This window comes from Mustela nigripes, chromosome 2 (assembly GCF_022355385.1).
Source record: "Mustela nigripes isolate SB6536 chromosome 2, MUSNIG.SB6536, whole genome shotgun sequence".
NCBI classification, from domain to species: domain Eukaryota; kingdom Metazoa; phylum Chordata; class Mammalia; order Carnivora; family Mustelidae; genus Mustela; species Mustela nigripes.
This window is the reverse complement of record NC_081558.1, coordinates 153095816-153117794: the sequence shown is the minus strand read 5'-3', so window position 1 is coordinate 153117794 and position 21979 is coordinate 153095816. Positions and strand designations below refer to the sequence as shown.

The 21979-nt window shown below is 45.4% G+C and overlaps 1 protein-coding gene across 1 annotated transcript in view; it reads right to left on the bottom strand.

Moving 5' to 3' along the window:
* Positions 1 to 439: 439 nt before the first annotated feature.
* The window catches only part of FSTL1 (follistatin like 1), a 52864-nt gene continuing 31324 nt past the window's right edge, over positions 440 to 21979 (bottom strand). Inside the window, exons 3-11 of the mRNA XM_059391868.1 lie at positions 19356 to 19460; positions 17149 to 17278; positions 16077 to 16109; positions 14614 to 14744; positions 10419 to 10537; positions 8967 to 9079; positions 8524 to 8634; positions 6030 to 6106; positions 440 to 3166 (exon numbers count right to left, since the gene is read on the bottom strand). Coding sequence (XP_059247851.1) covers positions 3122 to 3166; positions 6030 to 6106; positions 8524 to 8634; positions 8967 to 9079; positions 10419 to 10537; positions 14614 to 14744; positions 16077 to 16109; positions 17149 to 17278; positions 19356 to 19460 — 864 coding nt within the window. The 3' untranslated portion in view covers positions 440 to 3121. The remainder of the gene's footprint in view (positions 3167 to 6029; positions 6107 to 8523; positions 8635 to 8966; positions 9080 to 10418; positions 10538 to 14613; positions 14745 to 16076; positions 16110 to 17148; positions 17279 to 19355; positions 19461 to 21979) is intronic.

The following is a 21979-nucleotide window of genomic DNA, read 5'->3' as shown; positions in this document are numbered from 1 at the left end:
TACTTCAGATACGCGGTCCAGGATTTGTTTAAATAAACTTGTTCTATTGGTCCTTGAGTAAACTTGCCCTCCCAGCAGCATTCCCACATGTTTTTTTTTTTTTTTTTTTTTTTCAGATTTTATTTATTTGACAGAGAGAGATCACAAGTAGGCAGAGAGGCAGGCAGAGAGAGAGGAGGAAGCAGGCTCCCCGCTGAGCAGAGAGCCCGATGCGGGGCTCGATCCCAGAACTCTGGGATCATGACCCGAACCGAAGGCAGAGGCTTTAACCCACTGAGCCACCCAGGCTTCCCTCCCACATTTTATTAGGAGAAACTCTTCAGGCCTCTTTTAAGGCTCCTGAAGGCCAAATCTGCTTTTATGAGGTAAATGGTTAATGTTCTCACAACTTTATTTGGTCTTGACCGAGGGTGGGGGAGACGGGAGGAAAACAATACAGTGACTATTTTAATTTCTTTATTTACCAATAGTATCCAAAAAAAAGAAAAAAGGAACAACAACAACAACAAAGAATCAAGAGTTACAAAAACAAATTAAATGCAATATGGAAGCCTACTAATACAAATACATTTCACAAACACATAAGCAACGGAAACCTGTTCAGATTTGCTTCTGGAGATTTGATTATTTAAAAATTTATGTGTAAAGGAAAGACATTCAGATTTGTCTACATGGGCTTATTAGCAGGTGGAGGAGACCTGCTTTCTAAAAAACAGTGATGGAATCCAGAGTCATGGCACGTGAAAAGGTTTCCATGAACACTGAATCTTAACAGATGCTGTAATATGTTAATAAAATCACATACACACCGAAAAAGCCCTGGGAAGATTGCAGTCTAAGCCCCGTGCTTGTAGAGAGCTGGAGGAACTGAACCTGGTTTAATCCTATTTGCTCCATGCAAAGCTCTATGCAACGCTCCCCAAACTAGGCTACTTAGCAGCTTTCCATGAAGGGTCATCAGATACTGTGATTCTATGGCGCAGACAATAGCGGCCCTACTTACAGGTGGAATGCAGAGTTATTCTTGGCGATTCCATGTTGCAGGGTAGGGTAGTCTTAGATTGCAACCACTGTCCTGAATGTAATTGGGGAGGAGACACTCTGGCTTCTTGCTTTAAACAAATTGGTACTCCTGCCCTTGCCCTCAGTGTCCAGGGGCTGGCAAAACTCAGTCAAGTTGTGCTGTTGGGAGTTCTCCGAGGTGACTGGACAGGAAGGTGCATTTCAGAGTGCACAAGTGGGGCTCAAAAAGACCTTTTAAATGGGATGTGTATAAAAGCTCAGAATTCTAAACAAAATGGAATGCTGTCCTTTCAAAGGAGAACAAAGAAACTTTAGAAGGAATTCCACATTCAAGCGCAACCTTCTCAGAGTCACCTGGGCAGTGCGATCTACCTAATTTCCCTCTCATAGTCTGTAATCTACTTTCTGAAAATGAGCTCTCAAGTCAAGTGTTTAATCTTTGTTGTTCCAAGTGCATCTTATATATGGTAAATAGTGAGGTTAATAATCAGAGTCCAAAAGATAAGAATGATGGACCTCCTCCCAATCATGGTTTGAAGACTCCATTTCCATTCCCTCCTGCCTCCTTAAAATGTGAAATTCTTCTGTCCTCATCTTGAAAGGGAAAGATATTTCTGTTTCCAAGAAGGTTAAGAATGGAGCACAAAAGTGAGGGCAAAGTAAGTGGAGGGGTTCTTTTTCCCATTCTCTTCCCGGATAGACTTTATCCGAGAGAGCTCTACATCACAGCACAGCCTCTGAGACAGAGGTCAGATTTGGTCATCTTGTTTTTAGCTGTCAGACCCTTTTGTTTTAACAGTAAAGTTTCATTTATCCTAAGGAGAAGGGAAATCATAGGAACCTGTATCCTTCTGGGCCAATTATCAGAACCACAGAATTTATAATTTATCAGATTGAAAGGTTAATCCTACTTGTTCACTGAGGAAACTGAGGCTCCAAAATAGGAAGAGACTGGGCCAAAGTCCCCCCTCCTAGCTAGTGGTAGATCAAAGAGTATATTGATAGGCTAAGCCTTGCTTGGCTGCACTTGTCTCCATCCTTTGGAATGCTGATTTGCATGAATGTATTAGAAAAAAATGGAAACAAACTAGCTTTTTGGACCTTAAAAACTTTGTATGGAGATGCTTCGTATTCCCCTGGCTTCTTGTCTGAGGCACCCACTGGCAGACTGCCGATCCACTGGAAGCCAGGGGGACAGATCTCTGGGCTGCGTCTAAATATGTAGCAGGGTTGGTGGGGTCTGGGTTATAGCGGTCCCTGCACCAGAAAGAACCCCAAACTCTCCCACCCCTGAAATGGTAAGACTACTGAAAAATAATTACAGAAGCTCCATTTCTAGTCAAGAAAATAAAATACTAAACAGCAACAATAATATAATGATAATAACTGAAGAATGAAGTCAACTTGCCAACAAAAGTATTACAGAAAAATAGCACCTTTGGTAAATAGTATTTTAAAAATTTGGTTTGGTCTCTAAGGGGTTCAAAGTGGACAAATATCTGCATCATTTGCATGTACTCCCCCCCCCCCCCCCCAATTCCCAAGTCTAAAGGACACAGGGTACCTGGAAGGATGGCTGCGTTATCTAAAGGCAGTGGTTGGGGCTGTGAGAAGCACAGATGGCTGGAGGTCTGTTAGGCTGATGGTGACAGAGAGGGGCTGGATGCAGAATGCCTTCCTCTCCACTGAGCCTCCAACCACCCCTACCCCTGCCTCTGCTCTAGGGCAGCCTGAAGTTCTGGCCAGCATTGCCTGCACTCCCCGTAGCGTGTTTACTGCTGTGGCAGATTGGGGTTCAGATCTGGGTCCGCTCCTCTCCCAACCCTGATGCAGTTTCCTTACTTGTCTCCAGCCCCTGAGCACCATTTACAGTTTCTCTCAAAGCACTCCTAGAAATGAAGGCTATGGCCCTGCCCCTCCTAGCCAGCCACCCCCATTTCCTTTATTGCAAAACAAGTAGACAAAATAAAAACTCATCGCTATACAAGCAAATACTGGTGATTGGGCGATTGTAGCAGACACTTGCATATACTGGACTCAGCGAGGAAGTGGAAGAGAAGGTGCCAGGCTCTGGACACCCTTCCCAGGTGCCACCTCTTTAGATCTCTTTGGCGCTCATTTTCTTGGTCTTTTCAGCTGTTTCCTTTGAGAAGCAGGAGAAAATAAGCATTGTGAATTATAAAAAAAAGAAATCACAGGCACCTATCTAGTCCTCAAGATTTTATACAGCATTGACAGAGACATGCTTCTGCTAAATTTTTGTTCTGTTACTTGTCTGTCTCTTCCGTGGATGAGAACAAAGATATAATTTATATACCATATAAATCTTTTAGGGCAAAGATCATGTGTTCTTTTTGACATGGTCGCATAGGGGCTGTCATTAAGAGCTGAGCCCATTTGAATGCCTATGAAATCACAGGTCAGACACGATTATCCCCATCTTAAATATGAAGAAAAGGATGCTAAATGCAAGTGCTACAAGATGTGCCAAAATCCCTGTCCAGAGAGGGGTTAAGGACAACAGGCTCTGGAGGCAGATGGTCTGAACTTCAGTCAGGGATGTACTCCTTTCTGGGGGACTTTGGGCAAATTATAAAAACTGTGTCTTAGTGTCTTCATCTACAAGACGAGGGTAGTAAAGGACCACCTCTTACAACATGTCACATTCCTCCAAAGAAGCCATTCTTACTTATGGCCAGTAAGCACATGAGAAAATGTTCAACATCATTAGTTGTTAGGGGAACACGAGTCAAAACTACAATGAGATGCCACTTCACACCCACTGGGCTGGCTAAAAGAGAACATAAGGGACAATGACAAATTTGTCATTGTGGAAAAACAGGAACACTGCTGGCGAGGACGTAAAATGGTACAGCCGCTTGGAAAACAGTCTGGTGGTTCCTCGAAAGATGAAACACAGAGTTACCATATGACCCAGCAGTTGTACCCCACAGAACCAAGAGACCTGAAAATGTATGTCCACACAGAGACTTGAACAAGAATGTTCACCGCAGCACTATTCATCATTGCCGAAAAGGGATAACAACCAAAATATCTGTCAGCTGGTGAACAGACCCACCAAATGTGGCTTATCCATACAATGGAATCTTATGTAGCCATGAAGAGGAGTGAAGTACTGACTGATGCTAAAACAAGGATAAGCCTTGAACGCATTATGCTGGGTGAAGGAAGTCACACCAAAAATGACATATAGTGTATGATTCCATTTGTCTGTCTATGTCCAGAATAGGCAAAGTTGTAGAGCTGGAATGTAGATGAGTGGCTGCCAGGGGCTGGGAGAAGAGAGAATGGGGAGTCACTTCTGATGGGCCTGGGGTTTCTGGGCTGATGAAAATGTTCCGGAAATAGTAGTGATGGTTGATCATCTAGTGAATATACTAAAAACCACTGGATTGTATACTTCAAAAGGGTGAATTTTATGGTATATAAATTATATCTCAATAAAAAACTAATTAGGCAATAAAAAACAACAGTGCCTGGCATCTAGCAGACACTGTTGGCTTCCCATCTGTAGCCCCTTTAGTGTTTCAGTACTGGCATGGCTTCTTCCTGCCAGCACCTGCACCTCTCTGCCTGAGACTTTCTCTGGCTGCTGGAGCCTGCTCTGCCCACACATGCTGGCGGGCCAGAGATGCTCGGGAATTCATGCTGCTGGTGGCGGCCCTCGCCAACGGCGGCTGGGGAGTTTGTGGAGGAATACTCCTGCTCCCTTCCCTCTCAGGCTCGGGAGCTCTGGTCCCAGCCCTCCGCAGGAGGACTAAGCGCCACCCGCCCACAGTGGTAACATGCCTGGATATACACTCTTTATTGCTTCCTTCCTTTCCTGGGCTTGCTTCCCAACTCCCCTTCTGGTGTCTCTTAGGATTGCTAAATCAACTATTTGTACTCGAGTCCTTGACTTAGCGTCTACTTTCTGAGGGAACTCACATAAAAGGCATAAAAATGTGAGCTATTATAATTCACTCCCCACTGTCTACTCTGATCATTTCCCCACCCCAGAGGAAAGGAATTCCTATTAAGTTCTTTTTTTCTTTTATGTGGTTGGACTTGTCTGGAGACTCAAGGCTGATGAAATATGGAAAAATAGAAGGCCAGGAGCTTCTGCTTTGGCTTAAAAAACTGACATGAAGATTCTACATTATCAGTGACAATGGTGACAAAATGTGTGTTAAAAGCCACTAATATGAGCAATTATTATTTTTGAGCACCTAATAATTATTTCCAAGTCAAATACTTCATCACAACAGCAGTTCTTGCGACTGTTACATTCGCTCAGAACTTAAGTCAGACAGAAGGCTTGTATACCAGACCCAGTCTGCAAATAGGTGACCTATATCCTATAAGCCAGCGGGAAGACAGGCCATTAGAGGCCACATATTCACGTTTTCCCTCCAGCCCTTACCAAAGTATGTCAGTGAATCCCTATTCTGCCAAGAGCCTTTTTCCCAGGAAGTCCTTCAACTTAATGACACAGCACCTGAGCAGAATTTTTATTTATTATCTTCTCAAGTCTCCAGGAAGCAGAACCTCTGAGTACTTTGGCCTTGTCAATCCCAGGCTGTTCTCTAGATAGCTTGGCATTTAACAAATCCTTTCTGCTGTGGTCCATGTTCACTAATTTTCTGTTCACTGCCCCCAAGGAGTTCCTAGTCTTTGGGTTTGGGCACTGCTCGTGATAGGAAACAGTAACACTACTTATTTGCAAACCACTGTCAACCAACTTACAGATCACTACCTGCCTAATTCTTACCTATAAAGCAATTTACCAAGTTGTAGCCTATATCTGCTGAGACCTGCGGGACCCTGGAGGGACTCTATCAGGGAACTATCTAGATCATGATTTGATACTGTGGGTTTACCATTCAGGACTTACTGCATGCACCAGAGTGGCTCCTTGGTCTCCAGTAGCATTAGGCAATACCTGAATGGTGGAAGGGCCGAATGGCAGCAGCAGAACCCAACTCAGCATGGAGGCAGCCACTCACCTGGTGCTTTTGGAGCTCCTGGACATATCTGGTCATCTCCTCTTCTGTCTGGCTCTGGGCCCCCTTCTGATTCTTTCCTGTAAGAAGAACCAAAGCTCAGAGCTGGTAACACTGAGAGAAGCCAGTTCAGAATCCCACCAAGAGCTACCTTTTAGGGTCTTGATTTCCTCTCCCATTAACCTATGGAAGGGTGAACTGCCTGCATTTCTGTGAATATGAAGTGTCCCAGTGCAACGGACACCTTCAGAGGAACAATGAACAAATCAATCTCTTTCACTTTCCCCTGGCCTCTGCACCTGGTGTCTTCTTCCCCCACTTCCGGGGCAGTCATGCTAGGGCAGGCTGGAAGGGAAAGCTATGGGGAGTTACCTGGGTCCTGACTCAGGAGATACTACAGACCAGTGATTCTCAACCATTCCCACACCTGCAAAATGTCCTGCAGAACTTTTCAAGATACCATTGTTTAAATTCTACTTTTAGATTCTGGTTTAACTGTTGTTGGGCACCAGGATTTTATAAGGCTCTAGGTGATTCTAATGTGCAGCCCGGGCTGATAAGCACTATAACAAGCAATGTTTCCCAAATTTACAGGGTGGCTAAAATAAATAAATAAATAAATAATAAATCATAGAATACATCCTAAAAATGTAGGTTCCCAAGCTACCCTTTTGTGGATTCTGATTCTGTAGGTTTGGGATGGAATCTATATGTTTTTACCGAGCAGTGTTTGTGGTGAGGAAACACCACACCGCCATGCTTCTCGAGTCTGGCATTAATCTGCCCCTCATGGCAGTTTCCCTCTGGCTCCCCCTGGTTTCACATCTTGATGCCACCTTTCTCTTTGCTCCATTGGAATTTGTGATTTAAGACCAGATTGCCTTTCGGGTACTGACTTTGGAATGCTGCCTCTGCAGTGTGCTCTCAGATCCATGGCCCACACACCAAGAGAGGCTCACCTTGGGGCACCCCCATTTCCAGTGCTGTTTATACCCATAGAGAGCCGTGTACCTGGGCCATTTGGAGAGGGAGGATGAACTGTCCAGTGTGGCTGTGGAAATAGGCATTGTCCCATGGAGACGGTCATTTGGGTTTTGTCTGATATGTGTGATGGGGCTTATTATCCAGATGATCAAGCTTATTCTGTATGACAGCTAGCTATTTAACAATTGCCTGTGTCCTGGAAATGGATGGCTACCCTTCCAAAACCAGAGCAGGCACAGTTAGTGTTGAGAGCTACCGCAGGGGTTTTGGGAAGATAAGTGTAGGATGCTTCTTGATTGAGGCATGCTGGGTAGAGTTTTGAGACATTCTCTCTTAGCTTCAATAGCTACAGTGTGCTTAGCCTGGCTATGCTGAATTAGTTTTGACTTCCAGCAACTTCTAGGATTTCTAGTTTCTAAGCAGCCTCTTCCCACTCTTCCATTTGTTTCTGGAATTGTGTTGGCTTCTTGCTTTCCCACATGGAGAAGAGACTTGGTCTCGGGCAATGACAGACTAGGGATCCCCTGGCAGGTCTGAGCTCATTTTGTACTGTTGCTGCTGCCTAGGCTTCTTATCTAGAACCACCTTTTCTGGGTCCTTGACCTCTCTCCTGGTTACCGTCTTTCCTGACCTTTCTGAATATGATCCTAAGACCAGCCTGTTCTTTTTTGTCTCAGTTTTTTAAAGATATAATTTTAAATTCACCCCATCTGGTGTAAATTTTGGGCTTGGTTCCTACCAACTGCCCTTTCTTCTCAAACCTAGTGTGACTCTTCAGTCTAGAACTGGCTTCACCCTCACTCTCTTTCCTCTAATCTGAATGGTGCTTGTTTTTCCCTATGACCTGGCTCCCATTTAAGCATTTCTTTTGATCTTTGGCATCATTCCATCACGCCATGGGGTTTCTGCTCTGGTCCCTCAAACTCTCTGATGTCTCTATCTCTTCAACTCACCCTGACCATACTCAAGTTTTTTTTCTTAGGGATTACCCAAGTCTGTTAATTCAAAGAAGGCCTGTAAACAGTTCTCCTTTTTCTGCTGGGTGTGGATGGCAAGGAGGAGACATTCTGTCTTCCAACCACATGAGTCTTTTACACAGAGGATTTCCTAAGCTGTCCTAAGGATTAAGTGGGTTAATATGTAAAGTGCGTAGAAGAGTGCCTGGCACACAGCTCTCACTAAGTATTTGCTTTCATCATCATTATTATTACTATTTCTATCATGATTAGGCCAGTCTCATATCAACATTTGATCTTGCCTGGCATCTTAAGCCTCTCTGCTGCCACACCTCTGGAACGAGTATTGAACATAATGCATCTGGCAGAAGTGTTTTGCCCTCGATGCTGCCCACGGGGCTTTCAGACACTACTGGACAACTGGAGTCTGTTCCTTGTTCCTAGTCCCTGCTAGGATGACTCTTCTCTGTCATCCCCACTTGGACTTCTCCTATGTTGAGTTCACAAAGGAAGCTCTCTCCTTGCCATGCCTTCCTTCTGCCTGAGGGACAGCTCACCGTCACAGGTCATGGCTGTGCAGACCCAGTTTCCGCAGGCACAGACACAACGGTTACAGTCCACTTCGGTCTCTGCTCCGTCTGCATAGGTTTCATCCTCCAAGGCACACTCTGTTGGGACCGAAAATAAGGGGCAATGGTTTAGGGTGAGGATGGAACAAGACATGCTGGCTACTCTCTATGCACTTTACCCCTCTCCCAGACAAGACCTGCTTCTGCTTATCCTTCAGAGGCAACATAACTGGATAAATGACATCATCGATCCAAAGATTTTTGGATCAACAAACATGCTCAGCTTGTTGATGATGGGCTAGGGCCCAGTCTGAAATTGTGGGAGGGAATTTTCTTAGCAATCTCTGCAAAATTTCATCAAGTCTCTCTCTCTTGGCCCTCCCCAAAGGCCCCCATTCCCTACAGCTTTATATTTCTTAGGTGAAGCATACTCTTCTCTGGAGGATTGAAGGTCGGGTTGAGGCACTTGAGGAACTCTTGGAAGCTGAGTTTCCAGTCAGCATTTTCATCAGACAGTTCGATGAGAGCATCAACACAGAGTCCTCTGGAACAAAACACAGGAGAAATGTGTCAGCAAGACCTCAGCTTCACTCCCACAGAAAGCAACAAAACATCGGAATCACATACTCCTGGGGCCTCCAGAGGAGGCCAAGGGGGCAACTGTTAACTGAAGAACTTTCTGCACTGCCTTTCCACAAGCATCATCCATCCTGGCTCCTGTGAGCATCCAACATTTATTTTGTATACTTGTCAGATCATTCACATGGTTCAAATGTTCTGCCCAAGAAGACTGAAGTTTGCTGAAAGGTTTTGTCCACTTTGACTGACAAATGTTCTTACTGCCTATGCAGCACCTTCCATGAGCAACTGCCTTTCCCCACAGTATTGGTCAGGTCAGCCACACTAGGGAAGTCAAAACAGAAGGGAGATGAATAGATGACAGGAATGGAATGTGCGATGGAGTTCAAGTAGGCATCATCACCATCACTACTCCAAAAAGAGAAACGTATGTTCAGAAAAGTTTTACAGAACTCCAATTCCCTCATGCTCCCCTTGGCCTGGATTTGAGCCCTGGTTCAATCACTTCCTACCCAAATGGCCTTGAGCTAGCTCTTCAACTTTTCTGAGCCTGTTTTCTCATCTGTAAAACGAGGACAGGGAGCCCTTCTTCACTGGGATGTTAGGAAGATCAAACATTGAACTTGTAAAATATTATCTAATTTCAAGTTATCAAAATCTGAAGGATTTTCAGGTATTATACTATAAGGTCATGAACTGCTAAGGTCATGAATTGCAGAATCTGGGCTTCATGCTTTCGATTTCTTCTGAACAAAAGAGGTGCTGTTCCTATTTTTAATTCTCGCGGATGTATTAGAATCACACTGGAAGTTTCTGAGGGGTTCATTTTGATTAATATTTACTCTGGAATAATGTCAGAAAAGGACAGGGACAGGCTCTCATTTGTGACAATTAGGGTTCTCTATGTGAAATAGCACCAATTATCTTAAAAGTCAGAACTAAAGCTATTTTAGACTTGTGGTTAAATAATACAGTAATGTAATTCCATTAGAAAATTAACCATTAAACCATTACACATGATACTCAGGAATGCTTTTGCTCTGATCTGACCTTGATAATTTATTTTAAGATTACATTCTATTGCTTGCAAGTTCTGGCCAAAAACTAACTCCTTGATCAGATGCCAGGTGTGCTCAACATGTTAGTTCATAATGTTCACAAAATAGACCAGGACGGAATCCCTATTTTTGCTTTTTACTTTTTATTTGCCCTGGCGGCTCCTTGCAGGTAGGAAGGAGCTCAAATTCCCGTTGCTATCCAGCCTTTGCCTCGTGGACCACCCCTGAGCCCTCAACTTTACTCACCTAAGCAGTTTGTTGTTCTCCTGGTCTGCATATGTGGTGATGTTGATGGCAGTTTCATTCTGCTCCACAAATTTCAGTAATTCGCTAGAGTCCAAGCGAGAGTCACCATTATCGACGTTCTAGAAAGGAGAAGAAGGAACACTTTGTACAACTGTCTCCCATTCAGCTTGACCCATCTTTGGTTCATCCTGCTCATTCCAACCCTGCCCTGGCCTCTAGCAACACAGGCTTGGAGATGTGAGATGGCACCTGCACTCTAAGATGAGAGAGTGGAGGTGTGAAGGCAGAGGCCACCGAGGGCCTTTCAAACCCAGACTCTGCTCAGAGCAGCAGCTGGGACACAGGCCTGTGTTTGCCCAAGCGGCCTGGGGGGCTTGAGGACGCTCTGTGGCCTCATCCCTGACACTGTCCTGCAGACATTCTCCAGGGAACATCTGGGTTCAGGCAGCCACCATACCCTGTCCTCAAACCTCAGTGGAAATGTAACAACATTCTGAATCAGAATCTGTGGCAGAGCCCAGGATGTGTGTTTCTAACCAGCTGCTTGAGAACAGCAATGCAGGTGACCCTCTGAGCTCACTCTGGGAGTCACAAGACCACTTTTTGCTGCTTGACTTCCCTGGCATGCTCTCACACCTAACGTTCACACTGGTACCCCTAACCAAGCACATCAGTGAGAAGTCACAAGTAAAGGCTCTGAATTGATAACCTGCAGGCAGAGGTGGCGCAACGCCCCCCCCACCCCTCTGCTCTGGGCTGGGGGCCACACTGCAGATGTGTGCAAGGTCCTTGGCTTACAGAGCGCAGGCTGTCCTCATGACCCAGTTGACATCCCACAAGCCTGATCCTAGGGAGCCTGTTTCCGATGTAAGGTGAGGGTAAAGTGAGCTCAGTTATTACCCCTCTTTGGCAAGATGCTAAACCTAAACCAAAACCATTTGGGACCATTAAACATGCTCAGGCCCCCACTACAGGAGGAGGGTGTCAAGGTCAAGGTCTTACTAAATTTTAAGTTGATATCACTGCTCTCCTAAATAGTTCTGGTGGGGGAAAATTGTTTTTGAAAAATTCTTTTTCCCTAGGCTGTCTTGTCCTGCTGCCTTAAGAAATACTCAGCATTCCCATGTTACTTTCAGGATGGCTCCCCAGATGGTGTAAGGGCTTCTGGAAGAAAAGTCTGTCCAGGCTCCCAGGTAGAAGGGTCTCTTCTTCCATGACTGTCATGTGTCACATACAGTCTACTCTAAGGTTGTAAATCTTTCCATAGTATGTGTAATGCCAGGTATGTCTAAAACAAAGCATGCCAGCCCTTGCTTAATGCCTTTTCATCATTCTTGTCTCCATTCCCAGCAAGAGGTCTCAGATGTTCTCTAGTCCCTATACATCCACCCTGAGGAAACCGCCATTCACCTTGTGAAGGCTTGATTAACTAATGGAGAGAAAGGAAATAAAGTTGGCCAAGGGTCATTCTTAAGCAGTACAGGACATTCTTGAATCCAAATGGTCCCAGTGCTGGAGAGACAGAAGCAGCCCTCACAGACCCCAACAGAGTTCACAGCCTAATAAGAGAGTGAGCCTGATGAGGAGCTGCACAGCCATGGCTGCAGACCTGGGGCCACGTGACCGCTGGGGGCACCAGGAACCTGCCACTATGGCAGCTCTCAAAAGGCAGTGCTAAGTGCCCACACTCCACATTCAGCAGGGCCAGAATCCAGGCCTGAAGTTGAGGGGAGAGCCAGCCAGCCTGCAAGCTCATCTCAGGAGGACCAAACAGGCCTCCCAGGTTAACTCTGCATGTGGATCCAAAAGAAAACAGAGGTCTGGTACCTTCCCCAGAACTAGCCTGGATTGCCTGGGGGCCTGCCTCAGAGGCCGTGATCTTGGACCATGAACCAACCTAATTTACTTGGCCTCTGTTCAGCCAAGCAGTGACAGAAGGCACAGTACCTCACGTGCCTGCTCTCCCAGCTTTATGTATACTTGAGGTAGCACCCTTTTCTTCTGTGTAACTCCAGGGTTCTAGCAAGGCAAGAAGGTGTGTGATACAAAACCCATGTTTGGGGCTTATTGCCAAGTCTGGAGAACATTCAGAGGATGGGCTAGGACAGGCACTTGCTCACACACAGCTGCTATGGTGACGGGGGACATGATACCTGGGTAATAGAGGTAAGAAGTCCGGCTTCAGCTGTGGCCCTGGCCACCAGGGATGTGCCACCAGAAGTCCAGCGTGTGTCTATGATATGGACCATGACCAGCTCTCTCTACCTGGGTCTGTTACACTTTCACTGGAGAAATCATGAATGAATCACTAGGTGAAGTGAGAGTCTGGTTTTGGTCTTAATCAAATTCTCATTAAATTTTCTTTTCAACTAACTTTGATGTTAGGAATACCAGCTGGGCTCGAGCGCAGTTCCTGGTTCAGTAACTGTTTCTGTGAGATATCCACTCTCTCACCAACAGGCAGTTATGTGCCTAGTGGAACGCATGTCCCTTTGAAGACTACATAAACAGGACTCTTATTAGATGGCTATTACTATCAAAAGGTAGATACTGAATCCCCTAGTTTCTCAGAGGACACTGCCAGAATATCTGGGAAAAGCAAGCCTTGTTGCGTGTGTCAGTCATGATCAAGCTTTCGTGGTCAGGAGCGAGAAGGCCCTAGAGGAAGCTACTTTCTCAAGGGGTCCCCAAGGGAGCCTACTGGAGAAATTACTGCCAGAGCAGGTGGAGAGGTGTTGGGGGCAGGGTATGGGACCCAGCTACTCGGGAATCAAATTAATAGCAGGTGCCATTGATGGACACAAAGGGGCCACTAAGAATGACTACAGGGTCTGAAGGGGAGCTTCGGAAAGAGTGTTCTGGGGTCTCCTAGGCCTTCGTGGCCATGGCCAAGTCACTGCATGCAACGACCTGGCAGGTGTTGCTCACTCAGCTTCTACAAAATCATTTCCCTCAAGTTACTTTCTGTTCCTGTGTGACTGTCCTGTCTTTGCACAATTGTGTGTTTCTCTGGAGATAAGGAGCCACCCTCTGCCCCAAAGGCCTTGTAATGCTGGTGGATTGAGAGCGAGGGTCGACTGAGAAGGGCTGGGCTCTCCCAGCCAGGCATGATCTCAAACACTTGGAACCCAGAGAGACATACTTTCTGCCATGGGAGAGACAACTCACTGAAGAAAGAAACACAAGCAAAGTCTTAGGTGACCAAATATGCAATCCAATATTTCTCCATCTGTGGGGTCCATAAAGTCAGTTAGGAAGAGGAATCCCTAGACTAGGCTAGTTTTAACCACACGTGGTGGCCACAGAGCCACGGAGAAATCGCTCATGTGCCTGGGGTTGCTTCTGAGTCCAGGCTGGTTATGGCCTTGGACAGCAGGCCCTGGAGACACGTGAGAACATATCCATCTGACAGCATCTACCTAGAGATGTGTGCTTGTCAGTACAGGGGGCTTTCTGCTTAGATGGCAGAGTGAGCACGTGAATGTGTGTCTGGGAGGAGGCTGTGTCTGTGTGGGGTGTGCATCTCTGTATGTGGGATGTGTATGTGTGGTATGCATGCTTCTGCTTGTGGTATTTATCTCTGGGTGTGCTGTATATATGTGTGTGTCTGTGTTCTTGTCAATTAGCTGGAAGAGTATCTTTAACTGCTTCATTCACAATGTCTCAGGCTCTCTGAAAAATCTCCAAGCCATGGGAGCCCTAATCATCACTAACCACTAATTCCGACCTTTTTCAAGGAAGCATCTCTCCTGTCTCCCATTGGAACAACCTGTCTCTTAAACTAAGCGATGGGACAAGCAGTATGTAGACTTCGTAAAGAATCCTGGACCCATGGAATGCCGGTCCATGGACTCTTCTTAGATGCTGAGGAGCTCTACAGGCCAGGGACGATCAAGTTAATGACTTAAAGAAATGTCAAACTGGGTGGGAAACGCCTGGATCTGGGTGCAGTCAGAAGGTATACTATATCAACAGCAAGCTCTGTGAGGTAGAGTGTAGGGGATACATACAGGCTAGGGGGATAGAACCTGGCCATATACAGGAGCAGTAGATCCCAAAGCCTCTACTGCTGGAATCTCACTTATCAAACTCATCATAGCTTCGTGGGATGATGGGAAGATGTGATCAGGCAATGCGAGAGAAGTTCAGCCCCTTTGTCTGGGGCTGAAGATATTTGACCCCAACTCTGGATTACCTTAAAGTACTTGTCTAGGATTTCACTGTAGTTGCTGCCTTTAGAGAACCAGCCATCTGGAATAATCTCTGCTTCCAGCCACTGGATGATGCGACGCCGGAGCTCATCACGGTTGGACTGATAGCAAACGACTGCAGGAAGGGGGAGGGAGGTCAGCTGAGCAGTGAGGACCCCAATGTCACCCAGCATCCACTACATGGGAGGTTCTGTGCTGGGGCCCTGCATGCAACATTGCATTGAACTTTCATAGTGTTCCAGGGACACACAATTATCACACATATTTTATAGAAGTCAACGCAGGGTAGACAACTGGGAAGCGACTAAACCAGGATTCAAGCTTATGTTTCTAAAACACTTAAAAGAATTGAGAATATTGAAAGAGAGAGACTATGTTGCTTCGGTGAGAAAAACATCAGCAGAAAAATAAAGGACATTTTCATTAACTTTAGGAAGCTGAGGGGGAAAAAAAATCAATCGATAAACAGCTCTCTCGGCTCAAAGATGAGCTGAACTAATAAGAGAATGAAGGAGCACATTATAATTTTTCATGCCACCAGATCTTAAATTCTCTATAGCGTTTTCCCCTTAACAATTGGGTATATCAAAACTCTCCCACTTAAAATTTTACCCTGTCTGCATTACCCCTTATTCTAAACCACAGAAGACAAGGTCAAGAAAGGGCCATGCTGAAACTCTGCTCTGGACAGCTGTTGCAAGACACATGGCAATGCCAGGTGCAGTTGGCAATACCAGTTGGGTAGATGGGGGACAGGGGAGGGAGAGCCTTGGCAAGAGGAAATTCCTGGAAGACAACACACACTGGGATGTGCTAAGGGCCCTGAGCCAGGGGAACGGAAATCTGGGCTGCCACATTCAAGCTGTGTAATGCAGGGAAATTCACTTAACCTGAGCCTCGATTTCATCATCTATGAGGTCATTACAATGAGGTCATTACAATAAGGTCTGCCTCCCAAGATTACTGTAAAGATCTAAGGAAAAGCATATGATAAAGGTTCTATAACTATAATGATGAAATTTTAATTTCAATTCATAGAAAACCATGGAAAAACTCCTGTTGGCATTTCCATTATCTCTTTACAAAAAAAGTTGTGCCTTCTGATTCTGTGCCGTCTGTGACAACAGCCTATGTTACAGAGCATTGAAGGAAAGATTCAGTGGCTTTCCTGTTCTTTTAATGCAGTCACTACTCAACAAAAACTGAAAACACAGCCAACATTCGAACCCAACTAGCCACTTCGAACATCAAGCACCACACACACACACACACACACTAAAAGGCAGTTTTGCAGCTTTTCTGAGCTGTGTTGAGGAATGACCAGTTCTGGGTCACAAATTCTGACACACAGATCTTGTGAGCTTCAGCAAGGAATATGAAACACAAAATTCTGTCAGAAAAAGAATTGCTTCCCTAAAGGCACCCTGGAGAAAAAACAGGCTCTCACCTGGGCTGGCAGATGGACTTACGGATTTCTTCTCTGCAAGACAAAAAGGAGAAAATGCATAAGGCCAAGTGAGGACCAAAGAACACATCCATGTATCACTGGGATTAAATTCATCCCATGTTCAGGGGACCACTTACAATCTTTTCATCATTTTGTCCTAGTTTCCTGTCTCCCTTCCTTCTTCTAGGGCCTAAGTATGGAGCTCTCTTCTCCTCTGCTTTATTTGACCTTTTTGGGCTACTAAGTTGCCTTCCTGGTCTCATTCCTCCTCCTTTCAGGTTGAGGGGTGGGGATGGGTTACTAGGACTTTGAGAATTCCCATGGAATCATTATATAGAAGGTAGTGGAGTGGAGACACACATGTGGAAACAGTTTTTTGTTTCACCAGGGCAGTTCAAGGCTGGGAGGGGCTGAGTGGGGCTGCGGCTTGGCAGGGTGCTGGTGTCTAATTAGCAATGAGCTTGGGACCCCCTCCCTCTTATCCTAATGGCAATGGTTTGAGTACAAAATAGAGGAAATATATATACCAGGGCTGAGAGGTGCCCAAATTTAAAAAGTGAAATTCAGGTTGCCTGGGTGGTTCAGTTGGTTAAGCATCGGAGTCTTCGTTTTGGCTCAGGTTGTGATATCACAGTCATGAGATCGAGCCCTGCGTGGGGCTCTGTGCTCAGCGTGAGGTCTGCTTGATCTTCTCTTTCTCCCTCTCGCTTTGCTCACACCCCACCCCCACCGTACTCTCTCTCTAAAATAAATAAATCTTTAAAAAATAAATAAAAAGTGAAATTTGCCTGCTTTTTGAAAAAGCATAGAGTTCGTTTAAACACTTCCTTATTCTGTTGATTATTGATGTGGTTCCCTACCCACTCAGACAGTACTGGATGCTCCCCTGGGAGGTTGATGCAGGAAACCCCCGCAAAGCCAGTATCCAGGGCAAAGCCAGTAGGCTCATGAGCGCCAAGAGGACACATCTCTAAGTAGCTGGGTGGTGTCCGTGGCCCTAGTGGAAAGCAGTGTGGGACATCCCCTGGCTCCTCTGCTGGACCTGGGAGATGGTGGTAACAGCACTCTTTACCTTTGCAGTGTCCATCGTAATCCACCTGGATTTTGGACCCAGTGAGGCAGGCGTCTCGATGCAGCTCACAGTGGTTGAGGTAGGTCTTGCCGTTGCTGCCGCACACAGGCCTCTTGTGAGGTTTGCATTGCTGAAATAGACCCGAAGGAGGTCTGTGCAGTCAGGGTGCCAACCCACGCATGCAAGCACGCACATGCACACACGTGCAGCCTGTGAGTACACCCTGGTAGAGAGCCTCAGCTCTGGCCATCAGTGATATCCCACTCAGCGTTGGAAGCACCCCCTCACTCTGCAGCCCTGCACAGCCCCCCATGCTAATGCTGGTTCATGGCCATCTCTTCTATTCAGTGAAGGAATGGACAACCCTGACCCTTTCAAATCAGCAGGAAGGGCATTTTATTAGAAGCCAGGAATATGGACACTCTGCTTCTTTGGGGAAAGTCACTCGATGTCTTTGGATGATCTCAGATCCCTTAAAACACCAACATTCTATGGCACAAGAGCCAGAGCTGAGAGTGGGGGATGTGGAAACTGAAAGACAGGTGCACAGAAAGGCACGTGTGTGCGTGCGCACACACACACACACACACACACACAGCCCAATGCTCCAATTCTTCAGGGGTTTAACTAGAAGGATCTTTGCTCTCTTGCTTTGTGTAGTATTTGGGGGCCACTTTGTTTTCCTCTTGATCTTGCAAGGGCTGTTGTGAGGCAAGGCTGGGGACACTGGGTCTCTGTGAAGTACTGCAGAAAATCGTTATGAACAGGGAAATGGACTCAAGTTCACTTGGCAACTTGGCTACATTGGCTATTTAAAGGGCCATGGTCACAGGCAAGCTTGGTTTCTTTAGAATTTTGTGGATTTTGAAAGATGGTAAGGGGCAAGCAAGTTCAGCTCAGCCCTAATGAAGGCACCAAAGCCAGAAAGAGCAGAAGCGGGAAGAAGAAACACAGAATACTGGAGATGGAAGGCGGTCCTGCTTCTCCAAATTTTAGATAAAAATACCAAAGTCTGGGATGACAAACTATTTAACCAGTATTTATTAGGGAGTTCTTATTAAATATTCTACAGGCTGGGCAAACACGGTCTCTGTCTTCACAGCATCCAGCGGCAACTAACTTGTTCGAAATCACACAAATGTATGTGGTTAAGGTGAGACTAGAAATCAGGTTTCCTGACTCCAAGTACAGGCCTACATCACCACACCGTGGCCAGCTACATTCTGGGGAGGGCCTCCTAAGGTTCCCAATGGATCTGGCTAACACATTTCTAAGTTGGGGGACTTCCTTTCTGAGACAATGAATCTGATCCTTCACCTGGGGACTAAATTAGGTATATTTATTTGCAGAAAGGCAGATATATTTCTAGGCTTGTGTTGACTTAACAGAAAGGGGAAGGATGGGATTTATGTTTGTCTGAAGAGTGAGAACTTGTCAGAATCCTGCTTACAAAAGAAGTAGTCTTCAAAAGCTCACATTGCTTTTTAAACCTCATTAAAAACAAATAAATGAAAACCCCTAAAAAAAAAAAAAACAAAAACCTTCATTTCATCTAGTAGTTTCCTAAAAATGTGCATATCCTTTGACTTGGCAAGCCCTAGTGGGACTCAATCCTATAGAAATAAAGGCTGCAGCATGTAAGGATATTTGCACAAGGGTGTTATTGTTTCCAGTGGCAAACAACTCAGGAAACAACCTAATGTCCACCTGTGGGAAAATTATTGCGTAAATATGCCATTACAAAGTATTTATTATGATCCCATTTTTGTATAAAATGGGGGGGGACCCTGTATGTTTATAGGGGCATAGAAAAGCAAGTGGAATAATATATACTGAACTGTGAACACTGGTCATCTCAGACTAATAGGATTTGAAAGTTATTGGGAAGATGATTAATTTTATGTTTATATAAATGTCTGTATTACTTGACATATATAAAGCATTATTAATCTTATAAAATATGAAATCTTATTTATAAAGCATTAAAATCTTATAAAACTAAACATCTTTTAAAAAAAGAAAGAATATCCCTGCATTTGCATCTGGTTTTTAACTTCTGGGACCAAAATCCCTTGTCCTTCAGAGAGACACAGTATGCTTTTATAAAGGTGATGAAATTGTTGGCTCTGCCGTGGTGACTAGTGGCTCCAGCAAGGTCACCATTTGACCTTGGCTATTGTTGTCTGGCTCCCGAGCTCAGGACTTACCTCAATGCAGAGGCAGGTGGGCTCTCCCTTCTCTGTGACTGCACATTCCCGGCCAGCTCCACAAAACACATTGGCACAGATCTTGGATTTGCTCCTTAGTTCTTCCTGAAACACAAAATCATAAAGGAAACCATGTCACGGAGATGAGACTGTCAGGGTGTAAGCGAGTGGTTGTGGCAGTTACTTTCCATACTTAGGTCATGGTCTGGAGTTGCAGCTCAGGGTTGTTGGAGGGTCCTGAAACAGCTAGAAGCCATCCCCAAGAGCCAGCCCCAGACGTGCTGGCACTGCTCCAGCCTAGGACCAGCTACTCCGAAGTCCCTCAGATTGTTTCTCAAAGAGCAAGAGATGCTTTCTTACGTGCTTCCTTTCTTTTGGAAATGGTTACTGAACACCCCTTCTATGTGAACACTACAGTAAAGAGCCATAAAGGCAGTCTCCGTCCTCAGAAGCTCCACGGCTCCCCGAGGAAACTCCCAAACAGAGACTTAGAAACATGGAGATGCAGGAACAGGAACACTAGGAGTCAGAGGGCAGAAGGAGGGCAAGAATCAAATGGGGCTTTCTGAAGAGAGGATGCCTTAACTAATTCCTAAAGGATGAGAAGAGTAAACTAGACAGAAATAGAGACATGTGAGAAAAATACAGCTATCTGAAGGACCAAAATCTCAGTGAGTGGTATTCAAGGTCATATCATTTCAAAAGGCAAAAGAAAGACAGCTAAACCATTGGGAACGTGGGTTTGCTATTATTCAGTATGGTCTTATTCAGCCCCTGTCCATATCTGCCTCTGGCTTCAAGACCAAGAGGGCCAACTCGGCCGACAGACAGAATTATCCTCAAACCACTTGTGGTCACACATTCCTGTTTGGACATGCTCAGCAGAACCTGCAGGCAGGGAATGGTCCCAGTCTACGCCACGGAAAATGAGAGTGTCTGTAGGCACTAATCTGTCGGTGACACATTCCTTCTCTCACATTAATTGGTGGCTAAAAAGCAGCCCCACCTCATTTGCCATGCAGGCCGGCAGCAGTGGTGGTTGAAGAAAGGAGAATGTGATTCCTCCAGCCTCTGTCTGACTGCTGAGCAGGCAGTCACCACAGGCCTCCCGCCACCCCCCCCCCCTGTAGCAATGACTGTGACAAAACCAACAAACATGGCAGGAGCTGAGGGAGGTGTCCAGAAAGGCAGAGGAGAAACCTCAGATTCCACCCTTCAAACCATGCAACTCACACTCACAAAGCTCGTAATACTAAAATTCTTGTGGTCGGTAAATGTTTCGTATCTAAGAAGAGGTCAAAGAAAACAAAAACCAAAGTAGATACTGAGAGCTGAGGGCTGTGCCCAATACAGCTGGTCTGCTGCCACCTGGAGGCTGCTTTGCAAACTCCAGGTTATTATTGTCTCCCCTCAGCCATCTTGCCTGTCTTGCAGGGATCCCATTGGTCCAGAAACTCGCGCCATGCTCACATTTCATTGGTTCATAGGCTGTTGCTAAACCCATTCTTTTTTGGATGTTGCTAAGGGGAATTCAATAAAGCTGGCAAGCAGGGAAGAAAAGAGGAAGTAATTCCCAGACTGCTGGGATGACTGGAGAGCTGTTGTTTCCTAAACCAGGAGTGGAGATAAAATCAAGCATATTCTCTGGGCAGGCCCTAACTGTGCCTGGGAAGGGAAAGCAGCTCTAAAAAAGGAAGAGGAAAAGGCTATCGCTGACCAGTGTAAAAAATCTCAGATAAGACCACCTTCTCGCTCCTTCATGAAACAACACTCTAACCAAGAGATTCAGACAAATAAATTCATGAAAAGGCATGCCCTGACATAGGCCTGCACTCAAAAGACACCAGTATCCAGCTGCACGGGCAGACCTTTTATACTCGGCTGTACGTCTGTAACTAGTCGCTTTAATTCTTTGAACCTCAGTTTCCTCATCTGTAAAATAGGGGTAAATACCAGCCCTGTCTTGCGAAGATGAAACAGTGTATTTGGAAGGGCATCATAAACTGAAAAGCAAGCAGATTCCTGCAGAATAGCCTGCGGCACGCACAGAGCTCCTTTTACCTTCTGTTGCTGCTTTTAGTGAATAGAGAAACGCTTTTCCTTCCAAGTTGAATTCAACCTAAGTCATTTTTTCAGAAACAGATCTCCAAAATCATTTGAAGAAACAGATAGTCTCTATTTAAAATATAAAGCCTCATATTTGAACAGTCCAGTTCAAATTTACAAACTGTTTTCACACATACGATTTCATCTCACTGAATGAACAACCCTGCAAGAACATGTCTATTATTAACCTCATTTTATAGGAGAGGAAACTGAAGATCAGAAAGGTCAAGTGACTTGCCCAAAGGTCCCAGAGCTATAACTGAGAGGAGCGAGGATTCCAACCTGGAACTTCAGACAACAGATGAGTAGGTTAAATAACTAGAACATGACAGAGCTAAACTCCTACCCAACAAAAGAGAAAGCAGTTTTTTTCTATTTGATTGACCTTCATAGCTAGAAAATTTAAGGTTAAGGAGATTGTGATAACGATGTGACTTGCATAATTAGCACCTGTGAGAAAGCACTTACAGGTGCGTCAGAGAGCTAGATTTGAATTCCCACATCCCACCTCTGCTCCT